Source organism: Physeter macrocephalus, chromosome 6 (genome assembly GCF_002837175.3).
Source record: "Physeter macrocephalus isolate SW-GA chromosome 6, ASM283717v5, whole genome shotgun sequence".
In the NCBI taxonomy this organism is placed as follows: domain Eukaryota; kingdom Metazoa; phylum Chordata; class Mammalia; order Artiodactyla; family Physeteridae; genus Physeter; species Physeter macrocephalus.
The window spans coordinates 43,720,103-43,741,586 of record NC_041219.1 but is presented as its reverse complement, the minus strand read 5'-3'; the positions used below and the strand labels follow the sequence as shown (position 1 = coordinate 43,741,586).

The following is a 21,484-nucleotide window of genomic DNA, read 5'->3' as shown; positions in this document are numbered from 1 at the left end:
GTTGGAGCTGGGTGTTCGGGGCGTGCGGGAGCTGGTCCAGAACGAGATCTACCCCATCGTCATCCACGTGGAGGTGACTGAGAAGAATGTCCGGGAAGTCAGGTGAGATGGGCCGGCAGGATGGGGAGGACCCCAGCGCTTTCTCCTCTTTGGGTGCCTGTGTCTCTGTCTCTGTCCTTCCCTCTCTCCGTCTCCTCCTCTTCTCCATCTCTTAGTTTGCCTTCTGTCCCTTTTCTGTCTCCCGCCGTCCGTCCTCTCCCTCTGACTCTCCTATCGTAGTCTGTCCCTCTCTCTCTGTCTCACTGTCCATCTTTATGCGCCACTCTGACCACCGCCCACCTTCCTGTCTCTCGGCAGGGGTCTGCTGGGCCGGCCGGGCTGGCGGGACTCAGAGCTGCTGCGGCAATGCCGAGGCTCGGAGCAGGTGCTCTGGGGGCTGCCCTGCTCCTGGGTGCAGGTAGCGGCCCACGAGTGGGGCCACCCAGAGGAGCTGGCCAAGGTGGTGCGTGGCCGCATCCTGCAGGAGCAGGCCCGCCTCGTGTGGGTGGAGCGTGGCCGCGGCAGAGGCGTCGGCGGCAGCAGCGAGGCCTGAGGAGTCTCCTCTGATGCCTGTGCCTTCCTCACGCACTTCAGAAACAGCCCCCAGCGGGGACCCTGGTGTGTGCCGTGGTGCTGGGTCCTCCCCATCCTGAGCCTTCCTAGACCCCGAGACGCTCGACGTGGGGCCCTTGGCTCTGCGCTCCGGGCTCTCTCACCCGGAGGAGCCCCCGGGGCAGAGCTCCCTTCCGTCCCAGTACTTGCTGCTCTGGGCCTTCCCGTGGCACCGTGTCTCCACGGACCCATCTCGTGGGTCTCATGCACACGTCTGTGGCCTCTCCCTCGTCGCTCACCTTGGAGCATCTGCGTTCTCACCCCGTGCACTGGTTTGCACACCCAAGTTCCCATGGGGCCGGCTCGCGTCTGCCCCTCCCCCTGGCACACGAGGTCTCCCGGCTCCACGGCCTCTTCTGTTCACAGGAGCCCTGAGCCCGTCATGTGTGGTGCCCACCCGTCCAGCTCACATCCCTTGTGTATACCTCCACGGGGGCATTGTGGCTTCCCGGGTCCACTGTCGCCTGTGCCCCTCGTGTCTTCCGGTCACACGTGTGTCCGTGGTTCTCCCCTGTGTAAATATCATGCCCCCACCCCCGTGACCCTTGGGCACTGACCCGCGTGTGTTCCTGGTGAGCACACCCAGGACCATGTTCTCACGGCGCCTGTACCCTGCCCTGCCCTGCCTCTCGGAGGGACGGCCGGGGAGGGGGCCCCATTACCAGAATGTACAGCTCGTAGATTTTTAACGGGCCTTTTTCACTTAGAAGCTGCACATTATGGAACATTAAACAGTTTGTCATAGAAGCTGGTGGCCTTTTGCTTGCTTGCATCCCTGGCCCGGGGCCCCCTTTCCATCCCCCCACTTGTTGCCACCACGAGCTCAGGTTGATACCACCTTTCAGGTTCCCACTCTCCCGTGGGGAGGGTCAGATTTCGCTCCTGACTCATCCCGGAGCTGCCTGCCATCTGTGCCGGCATCACCTTACCTGCCCCGGAATGACTGGAGGAGGGCCCCACAGATGGGCCACCCCTGCGCTCAGCTCTGCTCGTGTCTGATCATCAAAGGAGCGTCCCCTGGAGTGGGGATGCCAAGCCAGCAGGGTGTGGTCTTAGGCTAAGGGGCCCGGCTGCTGAATCCAGGGGACTAAGAGCAAACCCTCAGTGTATTACCAGGTCCCTGAAACTGCTTCACTGGAGAGGATGGTCACCTCCAATGGGAGAAATCTAGGTGGCCTTGCTGCAGGAGGTGCTCCTTGAGCTTGCGTTGTGGGGTTCCTTTCTTCAGGAAGCACTTATTGGACTTACATACCTATATGTTCTTGGTCCTCCTATGACTGTCCTGAGTCACAGTGATGAATTTGGGCAGGCTCCTAGGAGGTTTTGGGGGAGTGGGTATACTAGGTGGAGGGAACCTCAAGAGCAAAGGCTCAGAGGCAGAAAATGGGTTGAGATTGGCCACCTGGGGAGTGGTAGGAAATGAGGCTGAGAAGTCCAAGTCCAGGGGTCGGGGGCTGCTTAAATTTGAGGTCTGGCTCAGACACCATCTCCGCAAAGCCTGCCTGATTCTCCCAGCCCCTGGGAATTCTCCTGGGCCATGCCATGCTCTGCTTTGTGGCAGGATGGTGGGTCTCTGTGGGTGGCTCTGGGCTCCCTGGCCATGGAGACTGGGTCATGCTCATTTGGGTAAACAAACCTCCCCACTTCCTTGCTGTGTGCCTGGCCTAGTGCTTGGTCTATGGACATATGAGTCTGGGTGAAGATGCAGGAGCCCAGTAGCTGGTCCCATCTTAGGTGCCCTTTCCGTGGGGGTGGAGAAGCCCACCAATCCTTTAATCTTCACCGAGTCTTATTTTTGTCCCCATCTGACAAATGAAAGTAAAGTTCAGAGAGGTGAAGTAACTTGCCCAGAGTCACACAGCTAGGGAATGCCCCAATCAGGATTTGAACCCTGGTTTGTGTGGCATGAAGCACGGGATCATCCCTTGGTGATGCCATTCTGAGGAGACAGACTGTGAAGGGGACTGGCACGGGGCTGGCTCATAGAACGGTGACTCAGAAGGGTTGCTTTTCCTTTCCTCTCCCTTTATGGGGCTAATGCAATTCACCAGCCATCTGGTACTTTCTTGTGTTTAATTAACAAATATCGATTGAGCTCCTACCATGTGCCAGGCACTGTTCTGGGCACTGGGGATTCAGTGAATAAACAGAAATCCCTGCCCTGATAGTCTCATGAGGAAGACAGGTAATAAATAAAATATACAGGATGTTGGAAGATGAAAAGTGCTATGGAGAAAACATAGCAGAAAAAGGGGCCGGGGGTGGTGGTGCTGTGAAGGACGGGGGAGAAGGGATTCCAATTTAAATAAAGTGGTCTGGGAAGGCTTCACGTAGAAGACGTTTGTGTAAACTTGAAAGAGGTGAGGGTGAGGTGTATGGATCTCTAGGGAGAGACCCAGGCAGGAACAGCATGTGCAAAGGTCCTGAGGTGGGTGTGTCCCTGAACTGGCCAGAAGCCCACTGGGTCTGGAGTGAGGAGGCAAGGGGAAGATGGTAGGAGATGGGGTTGGAGCTAACAGGGCCCCCCCTTACACAGGGCCTGTAGGCTGGTGTCTGATCTTTGACTTTTGTTCTGAGGGAGATGGGAGCCATCAGGTTTCTAGCGGAGGGAGGACAAGCTATGAGTGACCTTGTACAAAACAAGACAGAGGTGGTAGCTGCAGAAGGTCCTCTGTCCACTGGCCTGGCCGGGAGAGAGGCAGCAATAAAGACTGCTGAGCAAGATGGGCTGCAGTGGGCCACAGCAGGACAGGCACCCTCAGGGGCCTCTGGTGGGCCAGACGAGGGCCAGTGACCTGGGTTCTACCTGGCTCTGTGGCTGAGCTGCTGGATCATCTTAGATCATTCTGAGCCTTATGTGCCCAGCTATGAACTGGAAATAATTCTAACACTGTTGTGAAGACCAGAGGAACTGAGCTAACTACTGTGGGAGCCCCAGAGGCTGGGAGGCTTCCTGGAGGAGGGAACCCTTGAGCTGAGCCTTGAAGTCCAAATAGAATTAAGCCTGGTGGAAGGAACGTGGGTGAGGATGGTGGGGGCTGGGGAAGAGCATCCAGGGCGAGGAACAGCGTGAGCAAAAGCTGGGAGGCTGGACACCGGAAGATACTGGGTATTGAATGAGCTTAGCCGGGGGTCTCTGGGGAGTGGGAAGGCTGGAGGGCCCCTCCCTTCCATCTGGCATGGAGGGGTGGTTGTTGCCCCCACCCCCCCTGCAGCAGCGGGCGGGGCCGGGCTGTCCCTTCAGCCGGTGACACTTTTTCAGCCACCTCTGGGCTCCCCTGGGCCGGCCCCGCCCCTGGGCTGCCCTGGAGGCAGGGGCGGGGCCAGGCGCCCCAGAGCCAGCCGTGGGAGGGAGGGCCCGGGAGCAGGTGGAGGGCTGGCGGCAGCGGCAGCGGGGCTGCCATGGCTCGGCCTCCGGGTCCAGGGCACCGACTCCCACCTCTCCCCTCCTGGCCTGCCCCCCATGCCTGGCAGACCTTTGCCTCTGCCGGGGCTCCCGCCTGACCAGCCTCCCCTCCCCGTCTGGTTGGGATTTGGGGGCTGAGCCGTGTGGGGTCCCAGGGCCAATGCAGTGCCGGCTCCTCCGGGGCCTGGCTGGAGTCCTCCTCACCCTTCTGTGCATGGGGCTCCTCTCCCTACGGTACTACTCAAGCCCATCCCCGCAGGGCGTGCCGGAGACCCCCGGGCTGAGCCCGCCAAGCCCTCGGCCCCCCGAGCTGCAGCTGCACGATGTCTTCATCGCGGTCAAGACAACCCGGGCCTTCCACCGCTCCCGCCTGGAGCTGCTGCTCGACACGTGGGTCTCCAGGACCAGGGAACAGGTGACAAGTGGGGGACTGCGGGCCCCAGGAGTGGCCTCTGGTCTGAGGGACTCACAGAGGACTTTCTACCGAGCTGGGGTCCCTGGCGGCCTCGAGGGGGAAGCTGCTCACCCGCCTGCCCCACCTGGGCTGTCTTCTCGCTCCTTCCTGGAAGGATCGGGGGCTCCTGCGGCCCTGACTGTGTCCCTTGCTGGCCCCGGAGCCAGGTGCTCCTCAGGCCCACTGCTTCGTTTCTTTTGGGGCCAGGCTGGGCCCCTACCCCGGGCTCCTGGGTCCCTTCTCGGGGGTGGTCCCTCTATTCCCTGGTTGTCCTGGCACAGGTTTCGTTCCTGCCCACCCTGGCCCAGCCTGGCATCGGGGGCAATGGGGGGTGTCGGGCAGCCGGGACAGAGGCCCCCGAGAGGTCCTGGCTCTGACACGCGCCCGGGCCAGGCGGCCCCCTGTCCAGGCCCTGGTGCTGTCCCGCTGCCCTGGCTGTGAGGGTGGAGCACGGGGACCGAGCCGCTGAGGAGGGGACGGTCTGGGTGGGGGGGGCCTGTTCGGGGAGAGCGGCAGGGGGGCATCCTTTCAGAATTCCTGACAGCCCCTGCCCCCACGCCTCTGCTGCCCAGGCTGTGGCCAGGGCGGTGGCACCTCGCCTCCTGTGCTCCATTTCCTGTGGGGCAGTTTCCGAGCGAGGGAGGTGGGGTGTGTGCTGTGATGGTGGTGGCTGAGGTAGTGGTGGGCAAGAGTCAGCCCAGAGGTCTGCCCGGCATGTGGGATTGTTTGTGTGTGTGTGTGTGTGTGTGTGTGTGTGTGTGTGTGTACACCCGCGTGCACACTCACGTGCATGGAGCCAGTGTCAGTGTTAGATGTGCCGTGACAAGAGGCGTGTGTGTCACGGGTGCGTGGCTTTTGTCTTTCTGGGGAGGTGGCTCTGACACGCTGAGTCCCTTCTGGCTCTTCCCCTCCTCACATCCAGTGCCCTCCTCAAGCAAAGTCAGTGATTTGGGGGTGCTGGGAGTCATCCCCGGGGGAGGTGGAGAGGCAGATTCTCTCTCTCTCTCTCTCTCTCTCTCTCTCTCACACACACACACACACACACACACACACACACACACACACACACACACTGTCCCCACTTTGGCTCAGTAGAAGTGACGAGCCTTCGGAGGGGGTTGGGGGCTCCTGGAGACCAAGGAGCGGGGAGGTGGTGCCTGGAAGAGGCCAGGGCCCCCTGGGGAGGGGGCACCCCTGCCCTGATTTCCTAGCACCCGGTATTAACCCTTTCCTTGCTGTACCCCCAGCACCCCAGGCTCTCCCCTGGGGCTCTGCACAGCTTCTCATCTTGGGGAGATTCTGGTTCCACTTGCGGAAGCCGCCAAGCCCGGCCCTCCCCGCAGACCTTCCTGTTTATGGTGCTGTGTCTGTGTGTACCCGGGAGCATGGCCTCACGTGGTCAGGGGCCCTTTCCTGTCTCGTCTTGATCACTATGGTGGTGTGCTCGCTCCGGATGAGGAAACTGAGGCCAGAGAGGAGGAAGTGCTTGCCCCGAAGGCCTGCGTGGGCAGAGCCCAGTAGGACCCGGCTGCCGTCTCCCGCTGGGGCCCCTCCTTCTCTGCTGAGACCCGGGATCCCAGAGCTGCCTAGTCACTTGGGCCTCCAGTCTGGGTGTCTGGGCCTGGCAGGACCAGGCCGGCAGAGGAGAGGCAAGCAGCCCCCCTCTGTGCCCTGAGCTCAGTCCCAGATGCTAACCAGGCAGCCAGAGGGAGTACCTGCCAGCTGCTCAGCATCTAAGTGACAGCATATCGGGTGCATCACTCTATTGAACCCTCACAGTAACCCGAGTGGTAGGTATTGATATTCTCAGTTTACAGGTGGGGAAACTGAGCAAGGTTAAGCAGAGGTAGGAGATGAATTCACTCAGTTGGACACTCCCACTCCTCCCACCCCTGCCCCTAGCACAAGGGGCAGAGTCTAGAAATCTTGTCCTTTAAGGCAGAATTGAAAAAAGGAAAGATACTCAGAGGAAGAGGAGAGGAGACAGAGAGACCCACTCTTGCCGCTGCATCTGGGCCCCCTTCGTTTCCACCCTTTGGCTCATCTCTTCCTGTGACCTTGGCCAAGGCCTTCCACCGTTCAGCCTCAGCTTTCCCAGCCACACAGGGCAGGAGGGTCTCGGAGCCTCTTTCAGCTCTGCTATCAGCAGCGGTCCTGAGCTGGTTAACTCCGGGGCTGGGCACCCGCCCCAGCTGGTTAAGGCAGCCGGGTGGCAGGTGGGCCTTTGTGGCAGCGAGCTGGGGCTCGTGTGGGGCCTTTGTCCCAGGCAAAGGGGGTGGGCTTGGGGGAGGCACGTTTTGTGATTCAGGGGGGGTCTTCCTCTTGCCCACAGTCCTCGAGGAGGGCGGGTGGGGGATGGGGGGAGCCACAATGGCCCCACATCTCCCCTCCTCTGCAGCAGATGGCCCCCGGCCACCCCTCCCCTGACCCCAGCAGGCTGTCTGTCCCTTTGTTTTCCCGCGAGGTTTTAACCATTGTCAGAGTTCCTCCTTGAACAAATCAAATGCAACCTTCAGCTCGGAGGAAACTCTGCCCGCCGCTCTGTGCCAACTTCAGGATTCCCGGGGACCGAAACACCAGCCTCATGCACCCTGCTCAGCCCCCGGGCCCTGCTGCGGGGACCCCTCCCTTCCGCCTCCCCCCACCGATTCATTCACAGGCATTCCCTGGCCCATTTGGCCCACGCTCCAGACTTGAGAGAGTTCCGCTATCTGGGTGACTGTTTGGTGGCAAAAGTTTGCCAGGGAGCAGGGCAAGAAAGGTCTGACTTATTTTACAGGCTCCCCCGGGGGCTGTGTTGAAAATAGACTTGGGGTGGGGCAGGACAGAGCAGGGAGAGCAGGGAAAAGGTGACTGCAGCAAAACGGGCAGGAGGTGACGAGGGTGGGCTGGATCGAGGGCCGGCCGTGAGGCTGGAGGGAGAGGGTGCTCCCCGGGCGGTTTGAAAGTTGGGTGGACAGAATTTGTTGGCAGCTGGATGTGGGTGTGAGAGAAAGAGAGGAGGCACGGTGACCCCAAGGTGTTGGGTTCCAGCAAGATGGGGAAGAGTGAGAGGAGCCCAGGTCTGGGGGTGCTTGGGGGCTCGGTGTTCTCGCCCTCAGTCTGAGGTGCCTGCTAGACCCCCAGGGAAAAGTCTGGCCGTAGTGGGAGTTGAGGGCGGGGAGAGGTCCGGGCTAGGTTCAAATCCGAGCTCACCTCCTGCCAACCACACAGCCTTGCTCCGTCACTTAGCTTCCGTTTTGCCATCTGTGAAGGGGACAGAACACAACACCTGTCTGGAGGTTTAGTGAGGTCATGGGGGACCAGGTGTATGAATGCTGTTGGTGGGTCACCTCTCCTACCTGGGAGATGTGTAAGGGCCCCGACACTTGCGCAGGGAGTTTGCGTGGCTGTGAAAGTCGTGACCGTCTCCCTAAGTAGTTTGGTGTCCTAGTGTGTGGGTCTGTCTACTGAACAAGTATTTAGGGTTCTGTATATGTGGAAGGGCCAAGCGGGACTGTGATGTGTGTGTGATGTGATGTGTGATGTGATGTGATGTGTGATGTGATGTGTTATGTGTGTGATGTGATGTGTGTGTGTGTGATGTGATATGTGTGTGTGATGTGATGTGTGTGTGTGACGTGTGTGTGATGTGTGTATGGTGTGTGTGTGTGATGTGTGTGCGATATGATGTGTTTGTTATGTGATGTGTGATGTGTTTGTGTGTGTGTGATGTGATGTGTGTGTGTGATGTGATGTGTGTGTGTGTGTGTGTGTGTGTGTGGTTGATGAAGGTGTGATTCTGCTAAGGGTGTGTGACTCTGGTAGGGACCCTGTGGGTGCTGGTCTGTAAGGGGGCTGAGCGTGAGACTGATGGGCTGGTGTATACTGCGAAGTTGTACAAAAGCTGGGTTGTGTGTGTTGTGTGTGGGGGGGTTGGGTAGCTGAGAAAGTCATGTTGTCCTAAAGGAGCGTGTGACTGTGAGAGGGGTGTGTGTCCATCACTGAAGGAGGACAGAGGTCTGCCATGTGTGTATCCACCTGGACTTGGCCGTGGTGGGCTGTGGGCTGCCCGGCACTCTCCTTGGCCGACCCCAGTCCTGATTCCTTTCTCCTTCCTAGACGTTCGTCTTCACCGACAGCCTGGATGAAGGCCTCCAGGAGAGACTGGGTAACTCTGGGTGGGTTGGGGGCCCCTCGGCTCTTGCCAGGGAAAGCTGGGGTGGCTGTCCCCTGGCCTGGGGTTCCCCAGGAAACAGGGCTGCCCACCCTTGTCACATGGGGATTCCCCTTTTGCCCAGGAGGGGAGGAGCCTTCTTCCCTGGAAACGGGTTTGGTTGTGGGGAGGGACTGTGCTAGACAAGACCCCGGACACGTGGGTCCCGGCCCGGCCTACTGTCCATTAGCTCCAGGGTCCTGGGTAGGTCAGCCCTCCCTGACCTCAGCTTCCCTGTATGGAAAATGCGAGTGGATGCACTGCTCCAGGCTTTCTGAGGCCCCGCCTTCCTCTGCATTCTCACACTGTGTAGGGCTGTTGGGAGGGGCTGGGCAGGGGCCCCTGACCTGTCCTCCCTTCTTCAGGGTCCCACCTCGTGGTCACCAACTGCTCTGCGGAGCACAGCCACCCTGCCCTGTCCTGCAAGATGGCTGCTGAGTTTGATGCCTTCTTGGCCAGCGGACTGAGGTGAGTTCACCTTGGTCTTTGGGGGCAGGCGTGACCTTTGCCTCAGGCCAGTTCCTAAATGAGGTGTCTTGTCAAAAAAGTAAGGTTGTCCGGGCCCTGTGAATTTAATCACATGTAGGGCCTGCTGGGGTCTGTCTCTGCTATTCAAATTCTGCTATTCACTGGCTGTGTGACCTTGGGCAAGTGTCTTAACCTTCCTGAATCTTGGTTCCCACCTGTGAAGTGGGCACAACTTCCTCATGAGCTTACACCAGGCGCTGCCTGGCACAGAACACACCAGTGCCTTCAGTGTTAGCCTCCCCAACCCCGTAAGTCTGTTGACTGATTATGAGGGCTCAGGGCAGAATCTGGCAAGCTGGCAGCCCTTGGGAACCCCCTCCAAGTTCACTGTCTCGCATTCCATCCCCACAGGTGGTTCTGTCATGTGGATGACGACAACTATCTGAACCCGAGGGCGCTGCTGAAGCTGCTAAAAACCTTTCCGTGGACCCGCGACGTCTACATCGGCCGGCCCAGCCTGAACCGGCCTATCCACGCTTCTGAGCCGCAGCCCAACAACCGCACGGTGGGTGCCCTCGCTGCCTCCTTTGGCCGCTGGCCCCGGGGGCGGGGCCATTCGGGGCGGGGCCATTCGGGGGCGGGGCTGTGGAGGAGTCCGGTGGGTTTTCCGGTTTTCAGATTTGGCTGCATCCGGGTGTGTCTGGGCTGGTGGCTTCGCCTGTGATCCTCAGTCTCCTCCTTTATGAAATGGGGAGATTGAGATAATGCAGGTAAGGCACAGAGACTGGCGCTTAGTAGGGCCTCGGCCACGGAGGAGCAGTGGCTCGTCCTGGTCACACAGTGAGCATGCTGGGGGGTGAGTTGAGGCTTCCTGACTCCACGGCGGGGCTCCTAGCCACCTGGTATCACCATGTAGTTGTACAGATTGTTAAAATGCTGAATCTGCTGGGCCGGGTAGTAAATTGTGGCTGCCGGGAGCCCCTGAACCCTCCCCTCCCCTCCTCTCCTCTAGACACCCCTCCTCTTTCCAGATTTCACTAAGCTGACACCTGGCACAACAGGGTCCCCAGCACCAGCTTCAGCTCCAGACCTGAATGGACAGGTTTAGGTCGCCAGATTTTGCCCCTAGGGCTCCCTTGGCCCCTGTGAAGAGTCAGGCCATGGGTCCCCCTCTCTAGACGTGGTGCCTGGAGCGGGAGCTGGGCCAGTTGTGGGGTTTTCTCCCTCCCAGGCTTACCATCTGCTTCACTAGGGAAACCAAGAGCAGGGAACACAGAACCTTAATTATCTGCAGCTAATCAGCCTCTGAGCCCTAATTAAATCTTCCTGGGCCTTGGGGGAGCGTGTGTGAGCGAGCTGATGCCAGGTGTACCGTGGGGTCCTCCAGACTCCCACACCACCTCACCCCTGACCTAAGGGTTTGAGAGCTCCGCTCTGGAACCTGACTCCCAGGGTTCACACACCAGCCCTGCTACCTCCTGGCTTTGTGACCTTGAATGAAGTCACCTCACCTCTCTGTGCCTCAGTTTCCTTATCTGTAAAATCAGTGAAAACAGTCACTACCTCATAGGGCCGTTGTGAGCAAAAAAAGAATTAAATGCGGTCATCTATCCAAGGGCTTGGAATGGGATCTGCCACGTGGTGGACACTAGAGAGCATTGTCAATCAGCACCCGACTCAGCTCAGCCTCATCTCTGAGCTGTGTTCTTCCCTTGCTGGTTCAGGACACACCCAGACCTGGGCACACCCAGTCCCCGACCTCACAACGTGCGTGAATGCCCTGCTTGTCAGACACCCCACCAGTGGGATCCCAGGACTCTGCTCCAAAGTGTCCTGGCCTGTTAAGACCCTGGCATCCCCCAGGGTGGGACAGCAAAGGGGGCAAGGGCTCGGGCTTGGAGTCAGTCCCAGCTCTGGGACCTCAGTCAAGTGACCTCAGTTCTGTGCACCTTGGTCCCCTCACCTGCAGCACAGGGTTCCGCATAGTCAGTGCTCAGGGTTAGGTGCTTGCATGGTCGCTGCTGATGTTGCTACAGTTCTCTGGGAGTGGAAGCCCTGCCCTCATTAATTCATTAAACAAGCATTTATTGGGTGCCTCCTGTGTGTCAGGTCCTCAAGAAACCATTCATTCTGCCTGGCTGAGGCCTGACCTCTCTCTAAGAGGGCAGAGTTTCCAGAAGTAAGCTCGTAGAGGTCTTTAGGAGGAGGACACCTCTGGGCCAGGAGAACCATCGGATTTCAGAACTGGAGCCAATGTTGTACTCACAGGTGACAAATCTGAGGTACAGAGAGGGGCAGGAACTTTCTCAAGGTTACATAGCTGTGCAGTGGAGGAGGCGGGGGCCCCTCCACTTTCCAGCTCCCTGCCCACGGCTCTTCTCACTGCTGCATCATGGGAGGTGACCCAACCCAATGCAACACGCATCAATGAAGCACCAACTCCGTACTTGGGAGAAGGTAACTTTAGGGCACTTGTTTGACCAAGAGATGGTACAGCTGAAAAGGTTCAGTGTTTCTCAAAAGCCTTAAGGAAATGCATGGGTGAATTCACAGGTCCTCACAGAGGAGGTAGAAGAGGCCTTGGGCCATGGTGATGTTGGGTGAGGGCAGAAAGTGGTTTACACCCCAGAGGGGTGGTATTGGTTGCTAAGATTGAAATGCCAAGGGGTTTGCTGGCTTTAGGGGCTCACAGGCCTGGCTGCCCTTCTCTCTTTCCTCCATGAGACCTCATTCTCTCCTTTTGCAGAAAAGCTTTCTTGGTCCCAGGAGTTGGGAGTGGCGAGGCCAGTGCACATGGCCCGGTGTAAAGGGCATCAGGATTATCTTTACTGGTGACCCTGTAAAAGCGTCTCTCCGTCACAGCATATGGAACTCAGGCGAGGACTCTGATTGGCTGGCTGAGTCATGTGCCTGTTGCTGAGCCAGTCACTGGGTCAAAGGTGTGGTCTTGTGATCCATCATTCCTGGGGCACCTACCTGTATCTGTGACCTATGGGAGCAGGTGCTGTGTTGGGCAGTCCCTCCTGAACCACATGGGGATGTTTCTCTGGGGATAGGGATAAGGTGCACTGGGTGGACAAATGTGTGTCCTCTTTAACTGAAATCCAGCCAGATTGGGGTCTAATTGGTGTCCCCATCATTCTTAAATAGCTATGCGACTTTGGGTCTCAGTTTCCTTATCTGTAAAATGGGCACAATAATGTCAGGCTGTAGGAAGACTCTAGTGAGATGTGAAATAAAAAGTTTTGAGCCATGCTGTTTGGGGGTAAGGGGGGGGCCTGGCTGTTGCCCCAACCCCAGGCTCACCCTACATTTTGGCCCTCCCCACCTCTCCCCGCAGAGGCTGGTACAGTTCTGGTTTGCCACCGGGGGCGCCGGCTTCTGCATCAACCGCAAACTGGCTTTGAAGATGGCCCCATGGGCCAGGTAAGCAGAGACCTAGAGGCTGGTGGAAGAGGTGGGGGGGGTGCAGAGAGGGGGTGTTGGCTGGTGTGTGGGTGGGGCCTTTGCAGCAGGAAGGGCTTGAGAGCGAGCTCAGGAGAAACTACCTCTCATTCCCGCTGCATCACAGAGTTACACAGTTAGTGGTGAGCAAGCCACCTGTCACCATGCCCTTGGGGGTACACCGCCTAGTGCACTCTGCCACACACAGGCAAGTTGTGTAATTTCCAGGAGACTCAGTGCCCCCATCTGTAAAATGGACCTGATAATACAATGGCCAGTGGTTGTTGTAAGGGTTACATGAAAAAGTGTCTGGGCTGGCACCTGGCAGGAGCCCAGCAAACATTAGGTCCCGTTTTCAGCCCTCTTCTGACTGGTCACTGTCACAGGGGAGGCGAAGGCCAACTGGAGGGGCACTCAGAGGAAGGAGTAGGGCCTTCTGCTTGGGGAAAGGAGGGAAGGCTTCCTGGAAGAGGTGGAATTTGAGCTGGGATGGTCCTAGAGGGCTCAGACTGAGGGGGATCGTGGGAGTAGTGGAAGCCCTCAGTACCTGGTGGGGGTACTGATATTCTAGAGAGGACGTGGCAAAGGTCTAGCCTCTTGAGGTCTGCCGAGCGGGCTGTTATTGTTATTAACAGCCACATCAGTGTCACTACCTTGAATTGGGGGTTGACTCTGAGCCAGGCCTGTGCTTTGCTAAGAGTATCACAGCCCCCAGGGAGGAAGCGGTGTTGGCCTTATTTCTCCTTGGCTGAGGAAACTGAGGTGCTGAGAGCTTAAGCAAAGTAATTGGTTCAAGGTCACTCAGCTGCTGGGTTTGGTTCTAAGGCCTGCGCGCTTTGTCACTACACCAGCCGGCCGTGCCCTGCCCTGGACGGGAGGGGCCCTCCGGGGGCAGTTTGTGCCCTGACTGGGAGCAGGAGTGCTGTCCTAGTATCTTTCGACAGCAGGCATGCACACACAACCAGGGGTCATCCCTGGGCCTGGGGTGCCCCCATCTAGGCTTCTGTCTACCTCCATGGTACATTTGTGTGAATTAGAAAAACGTACCCACTCTGGGCAGGTGCAGCCTGGGGAGGGGAGCAACAGCTGGGTTTCTGCACCCACTCGACCCCTCGGTCAGGCATCCTGCGCAGCGGGGCAAGCTGCCCCGCCTGGCACCCCCCACGGCGTTTGTGGGGTATGCAGTCAGGTGACACCCTTGCCTGGAACACTGCTCCTCCCCTACTCGGCACCTGGCTGACTCCAGCTCATCCTGTAAGACTCTGTTTAAAAACTGCTACTGCCATGATTAAGTAAAGAGCAAAACAAAAGACTGCCACATCCTCTGGGAATCCACCTTGTCCTCCCTGTGTCCCCACGTCGCGTGCTTCCCTCTGACTTAGTACCAGTCCTCCTCTGAAATGACCTGCTCATCTATCTGTCTCCCTCCAGAATCAGGGCTGCTGTTGAGGGCAGGACGCATTTCTTTCTCATCTCTCTGTCCTCAGCCTCTGTGTCATGGTGGCTGGCGGCAGGTAGATGCTCAAACTCAAGAATGAATGAATGAGTGAATGAATGAAAAGAAAGAGAGAGAAGGAAAGGATACATTTATAAAGGGCTTCATTTCACCTTTCCTCCACTTAATCCTCACAACAGCCTTGTGAGGGCAGGGCCATTATCATGCCCATTTTACAGAAGAGGAAACTGAGGCTCCCCGAGGCTTGTGACTTGCACAAGGCTACACAGTATGCAAGAGGCAGATGCTAGAGCCAAGCTCTGTTTTCCCAGCTGGCCCTGGTGGAGGCAGGGTCTTCAGGGAGGCAGGGAGGGCTCTAGGTGTCGAGGGCCTTAGGCCAGTGGCTGCAGCATGACTCTGTCCCTCAGTGGCCCCCGCTTCGTGGACACATCTGCCCTCATCCGGCTGCCTGACGACTGCACTGTGGGCTACATCGTCGAGTGCAAGCTGGGCGGCCACCTGCAGCCCAGCCTCCTCTTCCACTCCCACCTGGAGACCCTGCAGCTGCTGGGGGCTGCCCAGCTCCCAAAGCAGGTGAGCCAGCCTTGGGGCAGGTGGCACTGGGGAAGGTGTCTGTGGGGGCTCTCACCTATTGATGGAGAAACTGAGGCCCAGGGTGATAAAGGATCCCCTTGAGGGCATGCAGTGACTCAGCTCTCTCCACCTCTAACCCTCAAGCGTCTGCATTTATGATGCTAAAATCATTTGATCTGGTTCCCAAATACCAGCTGGAGGGACCTGCACGCATGAGATGAAGCTCGTCTTGAGGTTCAGACCACCCAGCTCGCCACATGCTACCTCCTTCCCTTTCTCCTCTCTTCGACCTCTCATCCTCCCCGCACCCTCTGAAGGGGCCAGTCCTTTTCAACTGCCTATCGGCAGCCCTCTCCTTCACCAAAGCTTACCCGTCTACTGACTGCTGCTTTTCCTTCTCACCCAGGTGTCACTGGGAAGGACCAGGTCTTCCGTAGGGACATCCAAGTGTAATGTCAGGCTGGGGGAGGGGTAGGGACCCCTCCCAGCACCTGGCAAGTAATGACTCTGCTGAGGTCCAACTGGCTCTGCCTTGCAGACACGCCCTCCAACTCATGGGTGGGTTTCCAGCTCCATAGAGGGTCCTGGCTGGGAGGCCCCTGGGATCTTCTGCCCCATGGTGTGAGTTAGAGCCCTTTTGGCTGCAAGTGCCAGAGAGGCAACAGACTAAACAGAAAAGGTCATTTATGGGCCCACGTACCTGAGAAGCTGAGGGCTTGGCCTGACTTGCTAGATCTGGCAGGGTCTGGGTGCTCAGACTCTGTCCCCTCTCTCATGTGCCCTCCCCCACGTTGGCCTCATTCTCAGGCAGGCTCAACCCTCGTGCTGGCAAGGTGGCAGCCCCTGGTTTCCACCCCACCCATGGGAAGAGAGCTCCTCCTCCCACCAGATCTCAGGACTGGTGCTCATTGGTCACATGGCCCACTTGGGTCACGTGACCTGTCTCCTACCAGTGCCTAGAGTTAGAGTTGATTGGCCAGGCCTAGAACGGGGATGCAGATTGGTCCCGTTAGGATCACAGCCAGGAAAGAGGGGCAGATTTTGGACAGCCAAAACCAGGCCACCCTAAAGGTGGGGTTTTCAGATTCCCCCGCTGTGCCGGGCACCACACTGGGGGCCTTAACTTCTTTAACTCTCTGCTTCCTCACAGCATTCACGTGGGGGTGAGTCCTAACAGTATTCCCATTCTACAGATGGAGAAACTGAGGCCCAGAGAGTGGAACTAACTGGCACACAGCCAGTAGAGGACAGAGAGGGATTTGAACCCTGCTTGGGTGTCCCCTAAGCCCACAGTCTTTAACCACTGTGCTTGACTACCTCTTGACGCGTGTCATCATCCTGCATCCTCCTTTCTCGTGGAGTGGCCTTAGGCTCCGGGTGGAGACGGATTGCCCAGGCCCTAGAGTGGGTCTCAGGAAACCTCCGTTCAGGCATGCAACTTCCTGGAAAGGTGCTTTCCCGCCTTGAGCCTCAGTTTCCCGATCTGTAGATGAGGGACTCGTTCCAGCCTCCCTAGTAAACTGGACCGTTGGGGCCACAAGTGGGATTATGGTCAAAGGGGAGTGGGGTGGGGCCCTCAGCGGAGCACCTGACGGTGCTGACGGTGGAATTTCAGGTGCAGAGGCAGGCTTTTTGTGCCCCTCAAAATGCCTTCTGTGCCTTCTCTGTTTCTGCCCAAACGCTGCCCCCTTGTGGGGTCGCCAGTGGGACACCCCGCACCCTTCACTCTCTTCTCTGCATCTCTCTGCGCAGGTCACCCTCAGCTATGGCGTCTTTGAGGGGAAACTCAACGTCATTAAGCTCCACGGCCCCTTCTCCCCTGAGGAGGACTCCTCCAGGTGGGTCTGGAGGCTGAAACTGTAGGATGGGAGGAGTGGGGCCTGCGTCCAGGCATCCAAAGATGGGGGAGCCGGGAGGGAGGGAAGTGAGAGAGGCCAGTGGCTGACAGCGCAGAGCTGGGAGTGGAGGGAGTGGATTTCAGTCTCCGCTCTGTCACTGGCTTGCTGTGTGACCTTGGGCAGGTGCCTTGCCCTCTCTGGACCTTAGTCGCCCCATTTGTAACACAAGGAGGCTGAGCGATGTGGATTTGAAGGGCTCTCCCAGGCGTGATCCTCTGGGAGCCTGTGAAAGACTGAGCTCTCTTCACTGAGCAAAGGAGATGCTCTAATGGAGGAGCTCCAGGCACTCATGGGGAAATGAAAAGAAAATCTTTCTTAGGCTCTTTGTTTCTGTGATGATACTTTTCGATGGATAGAGGGTTGGAATGGGGGCTAGAATGCCACTTAGGCACCTTCCAGTACTGTCCCCAAAGACTCCCTGGGGAGATTAGGGCTGCTCAGCCCAGCCCCCTCCGTCCCACCCCCAGCCCCGATTGCTGTAGGGCAGCTCAGAGCACAGCCTGTGACATACTGTGGCAGGGGAGCGAGACCTACTTAAGGAAGTAAAAGAAGCCAGTGTGGCTGGAATGTGGGAGAAGAGAGGAGAGTGGTGTCAGATTCACTTGGGGAGGTGGCAGGGAACGCCCTCCCCCATGCCCCCGCAGGCCTTGTAGGCTCTGTCTGGACTTTGGATTTATCTGTAGGGTAATCCTTAGGGGAGCCAGCACTCCTGCCGCTGAAATTCTGCAGAGCTGTCTGGCTGGGGGCAGAGGACTCAACAGCTATCCCAGGGCTGCCAGGACCAGGGCTGTGTTGAACAAGTTGGACATTACAAGGAGACAGAGTTTGGCTCAATTTCTAAGAGGAAAGGAGCTGCCTTCTAATAGAGTGAGCTCCCCATCAGTGGAGGTGTGCAAGCTATGGCTATACTGCCAAGACGTTTAAGAATTGGTGTTAAATTCTCTCAAAGCCTGAAGATTTAGAATCTACAGGTTGCTACCTAATGGGGCTGGAGCCAACTGGGGACTCAGATATGTGCGGTCAGAGGGTGTGGCCTCAGCGGAGGCCTCTTCATGGTTTCTCTGGCTTTTGAAGTCTTTATAAACCAGTGGTTCTCAACCAGGGACCATTTTGCAACTCCCCCCCATGCCCCCCACTAAGGGACAACTGGCAGCGTGGGGGGGCATTTTTGATTGTTAAGACTCGGGGATGCTTGCTGGCGTCTAGTGGGTGGAGTCCAGGGATGCTGCTATGTATCCTACAATGCACAGGACAGCCCCACAACAGAATTATCTGGCCCCCAATGTCCATCGTGCTGAGGCGGAAAAACCCCGCTCCAGAGCATCTCTGTGACGCGCTCCCCAGGAACCCCTGGGAGTGACCCGTCTTGTCCATTTCTGGTCTCTCCACAGGTTTCGCTCCCTCCATTGTCTCCTCTACCCGGATACTCCCTGGTGCCCACAGCTGGTGGCCCGATGAACCCTGAACCTCCAGGCAAAGGTTGAACTGAAGACTTTGGTTGTCCTTAGCCTCCCAGGCGGCCTTGAGGGCCCGTGGCAGTTCCCGTGTGGGCAGCAGTCCCTGGCAGGGCGTCTGTGGTGGGCAGGCCCAGGATTGGATGTTGGCTGGCGGTAAAGGCATCCCAAGCCCCTGGGAGGTGGGCTGGACAGCCCAGGACCAGGTGCACCACGTGAGGGCCAGAGAGGCCTCAGGGGCTGGACTTCCATGGGCCTTAGGTGGCTGAACTGAACAAGGGTAGGGGTCCTTGAGCTGCTTGGGCTCAGGAGTCCTAACTCTCCAGAGAATTACATGGGTCCCTTGGTGTGGTCAGAGCCCCCACCTCTGGTCCCTCAGTCACTCTCCCGGGGTCAAGCGCTGGGCCACCCACTCCTGGCTTCCTCGGCTGGATCCCCAACCACCGAGGGGACGCAGGTGGAAGGAGGGCAGAATCCAGGGTCTGCGGCAGATACTGTTATTGCTGACCAGTCTCCAGTCCCTGCTCCCCACCCGATTTTGTTTGGAGCGTCCGCACGTCCAGACCCAGATGATGAATCAGAACGGGTCCTAGCCAATCATGATGGTCCTTTTGCTCACTTTCCCAGCTTCCCTTTCTGTTAGGAGCTACTATATGACCCAGCTCTGGCCAGAGCCAGAGCTCTGTCTGTTAGTGCAAATTAAGCAAAGCCAGCAGAGAGGCTTCTGGGGGAGGTTTTGCAGCCCCAGACCCCATCTTCCTGCTGTGAATGTGGGTGTGATGTCTGGGTCTAGGGCAGCCACCTTGCTACCATGAAGGAAAGGCCAAGACAATCATCCACAGCTGTCCCTTCCAACATCTGGTTGTGTAAGAATATTAAACCCTTATTTGTTTAAGCCTCTCTTGGTTCAGTTTTCCGTTACATGCAGCCAAAGTCGTTCCTGACCGGGGCAGGGTCTTTGATCTGTCTGTCGCAGTGGTGTTGATTTGGGTCCCTCGGCTAGAGAGCCCTGCCCTACCCTTGCTGGCTGTGTGGCCTTGAGGAATCCACTTGGTCTCTCTGGCCCGTTTGCTCATTTTATATATGAGAAAAGGAATACCTACCTCGCGGGTTGTAGGTGAAATGATGCAGAGTTTGTAAAGGGCACAGCATGGAGAAAGGAATGGCTCAGTGAACAGTGATGGTAAGTAGTGTGTGCTGTGTCACTGCATGCCAGGGCATATAAGAGTGCGCATGTGCCGTACACCCTTCTATGCTCGTCTGTGCCTAAGGACATATGTGGGGTATATGGATGTGTTTGTGCCTGTGTCACACCTGTGTGTGTGTGTGATGTGCACGCGTGTGAATATCTGTGTGCTATGAGGTGCTGGTTTGCTGGGGACGATTCTTCCTTTTATCCGTCTTCAGGGCCTGGGTTGGCGTGGCCAGAGAATCAAGGAAGGCTGAATGGAGCTAAGGGATTCAGCCTCTGGTATCAGATAAAAGGGCACTTTGACAGCCCAGGTAGGAGCTGAGGAAAGGTAAATGCTCTTAGAATTTCATGTCCCAAAGAGGTTGCATGACTGAATGAAAGTGATCATGGTGAAATTTCCGGCCTGATGGTTCCTGTGGGGAGGGCTAGGAAGGGAAGTTGTCTGCCCCCCGCCAGCATCATGCTCAGAGATGTTGGGGAATTGGCATCACAGTGGGGCTCAGGGCTGAGGGGAGGAGGGAGGGAGGACAAAGGGCCTCTGGCCCAGGCAGCCGGGACTGGGGGCTCCTCTGGAGCACGTCCTCCAGCCCTCGAAGGACCTTGTCCCTGCCGCAACTCTGTCTGGGCTGATGGAACCGCCGAGCACTGGAGCCTTAGCACCTTCTTTTCCAAGGAGGAGCCCGACCCAGAGGGAGGCCGCTCTGTGCTTGTTAGGTACAGGGCTTCCTTTCTTTCTGGGTTGACCTAATGCTGGGTTTGTGGGATGCGGGCCGAGTGGGGCGGCCCCTGGGCCCACAGCCCGGTGGGGATGGGATAGTGTGTTGTACTGCCGCTGTCCTCTCCACCCTGTACGCGGAAGGCTGCTGTCTGGACCGCTTTTAGAAGCAGCAGCAGATTTGCAGGTTGCTCCCAGATTCTGAGGGTCGGGCGGAGGGAATAGGACTCGAGCCATCTGCTGCCTCCATTGTCCCAGAATAGCTGCTGTAGGGCGGGGAGCAGAGTCAGCAAGGATCAGAATTGGGATGGAGGAAGGAGGGAGGCTGAGTTTAACCCTCTGTGGGTCCGTATGGGAGGGTGTGAAGCTGCCTGTAGGCTGTGCTAAGGTGACCCGTGTGGGCCCCACAGGCAGGGACTGGGAGCAAGGTTGGACCACCTTGTCTCGGCTTTGCTGTGCACCTTGGGCAAGTATCATTCCCATTTCACCGGTTAGGAAACTGAGGCACAGGGAGAAGGCCCTTGGTCCAGGTCACAGGGCTTTCAGGTGCCAGGGCCAAGGTTTGAGACTCCACAGTGGTCATCACAGCATGGGATGACCCTGCAGGGTCAGAGGGTCTTCTCAGGCCGGGGCTCTATCCTCCTTTCCCCCTCTGCCTCTATGCCCTTGGGCAGGTGACTTCACTACTATTCACTGGCCTCACCTGTGAAATAGGCACAATGACCTCTACATAGTGTGCAGGGGCGGTTTTGAGATGCTGGACAGAAAACTCCTGTGGCGGGTTTTTACTCAATAGCCACTATCTCCCTGCCCTCCCCAAGCTCAGTGTTCTTGGCTGTAAAAGGGGGTGGAAGGGGCGCTGGACTGGCCATCACCTCCACTCCGCCACCTGGTCTGGGTCATGGTCAGTCTCTCCTGTGTTACCATAGCAGCCTCCTCTCTGGCCTCCCCTCAGGCCCCCTCACCCTTGCCCACTGGTGCTGAGCACACTCGCCTCCTCGTTACTGCTGATGGGTGTGCAGCTTCTCTGCCTGCCCCAGCTCTCCCTCTCCCTGGAATGCATGACTGGATCGCTCTTGTCAAGCTCCAATGTCCTTTCCTAGGGAGGCTCTCCTTGATCACCCACCACAAAGTGGCTGCCTGACCACCATCACCTTGCTCTGGGGTAGCTCTTTACATGGCTCTAAACATCTTTGGTTGGTGTACCTGCTTGCTCATGTATTTGTTGTTCGCCCCCATCTGACTGTTGGCTCTGTGATCCCAGGGATTGTGGTGGTTTTTCTCACTCCTGCTCACTGCCTGGTGCATAGTAGATGCTCAACAAATATTTGTGGGATGAGTTGAAAAATGAGTGAATGAGTTTCTCAGAGCTATTCCAGCTTTGTCAGTTTTAAGATTTTACGAAAGGTGCTAAAACCCCTTGGGGACCAGGTGATGGGGAAGCTTTATAATGGAAGGATCAGGCTGGTAACATTGATCATTTTTAGTATCACACACAAAAGGAATATCTGACCTTACTTGCTCCTGATATGGTGCACTAGGAAGGACACAGCTTCACCCAGGAAGTCTGCTTGCCAA

At 57.5% G+C, this 21,484-nt stretch overlaps 1 protein-coding gene across 3 annotated transcripts; it reads left to right on the top strand.

Moving 5' to 3' along the window:
- The first annotated feature begins 4,034 nt into the window (after window positions 1-4,034).
- Window positions 4,035-18,894, top strand: MFNG (MFNG O-fucosylpeptide 3-beta-N-acetylglucosaminyltransferase). 3 transcript variants are annotated; one of them, XM_007111756.3, is made up of 8 exons: window positions 4,035-4,472; window positions 8,613-8,661; window positions 9,072-9,174; window positions 9,586-9,739; window positions 12,515-12,600; window positions 14,482-14,647; window positions 16,400-16,485; window positions 17,937-18,894. In XM_007111756.3, the coding sequence occupies exons 1-8, from the start codon at window positions 4,218-4,220 to the stop codon at window positions 18,001-18,003; spliced, it is 966 nt and encodes a 321-aa protein (XP_007111818.2). In that variant the 5' UTR covers window positions 4,035-4,217; the 3' UTR covers window positions 18,004-18,894. The 3 variants fall into 3 exon arrangements, with proteins under 3 accessions (XP_007111818.2, XP_028346122.1, XP_028346123.1); XM_028490322.2 differs by having other exon boundaries at window positions 4,259-4,472; window positions 8,613-8,671; XM_028490321.1 differs by lacking the exons at window positions 16,400-16,485; window positions 17,937-18,894 and adding an exon at window positions 14,842-14,889.
- Window positions 18,895-21,484: the final 2,590 nt, after the last annotated feature.

Bases quoted from the DNA above. Each gene is read 5' to 3' on its own strand.
- MFNG (XM_007111756.3), top strand. From the start codon at position 4,218: ATGCAGTGCCGGCTCCTCCGGGGCCTGGCTGGAGTCCTCCTCACCCTT. The intron at 9,740-12,514 runs GTGGGTGCCCTC...CTCTCCCCGCAG, and splicing joins CGCAGCCCAACAACCGCACG to AGGCTGGTACAGTTCTGGTT. The intron at 12,601-14,481 runs GTAAGCAGAGAC...TCTGTCCCTCAG, and splicing joins AAGATGGCCCCATGGGCCAG to TGGCCCCCGCTTCGTGGACA.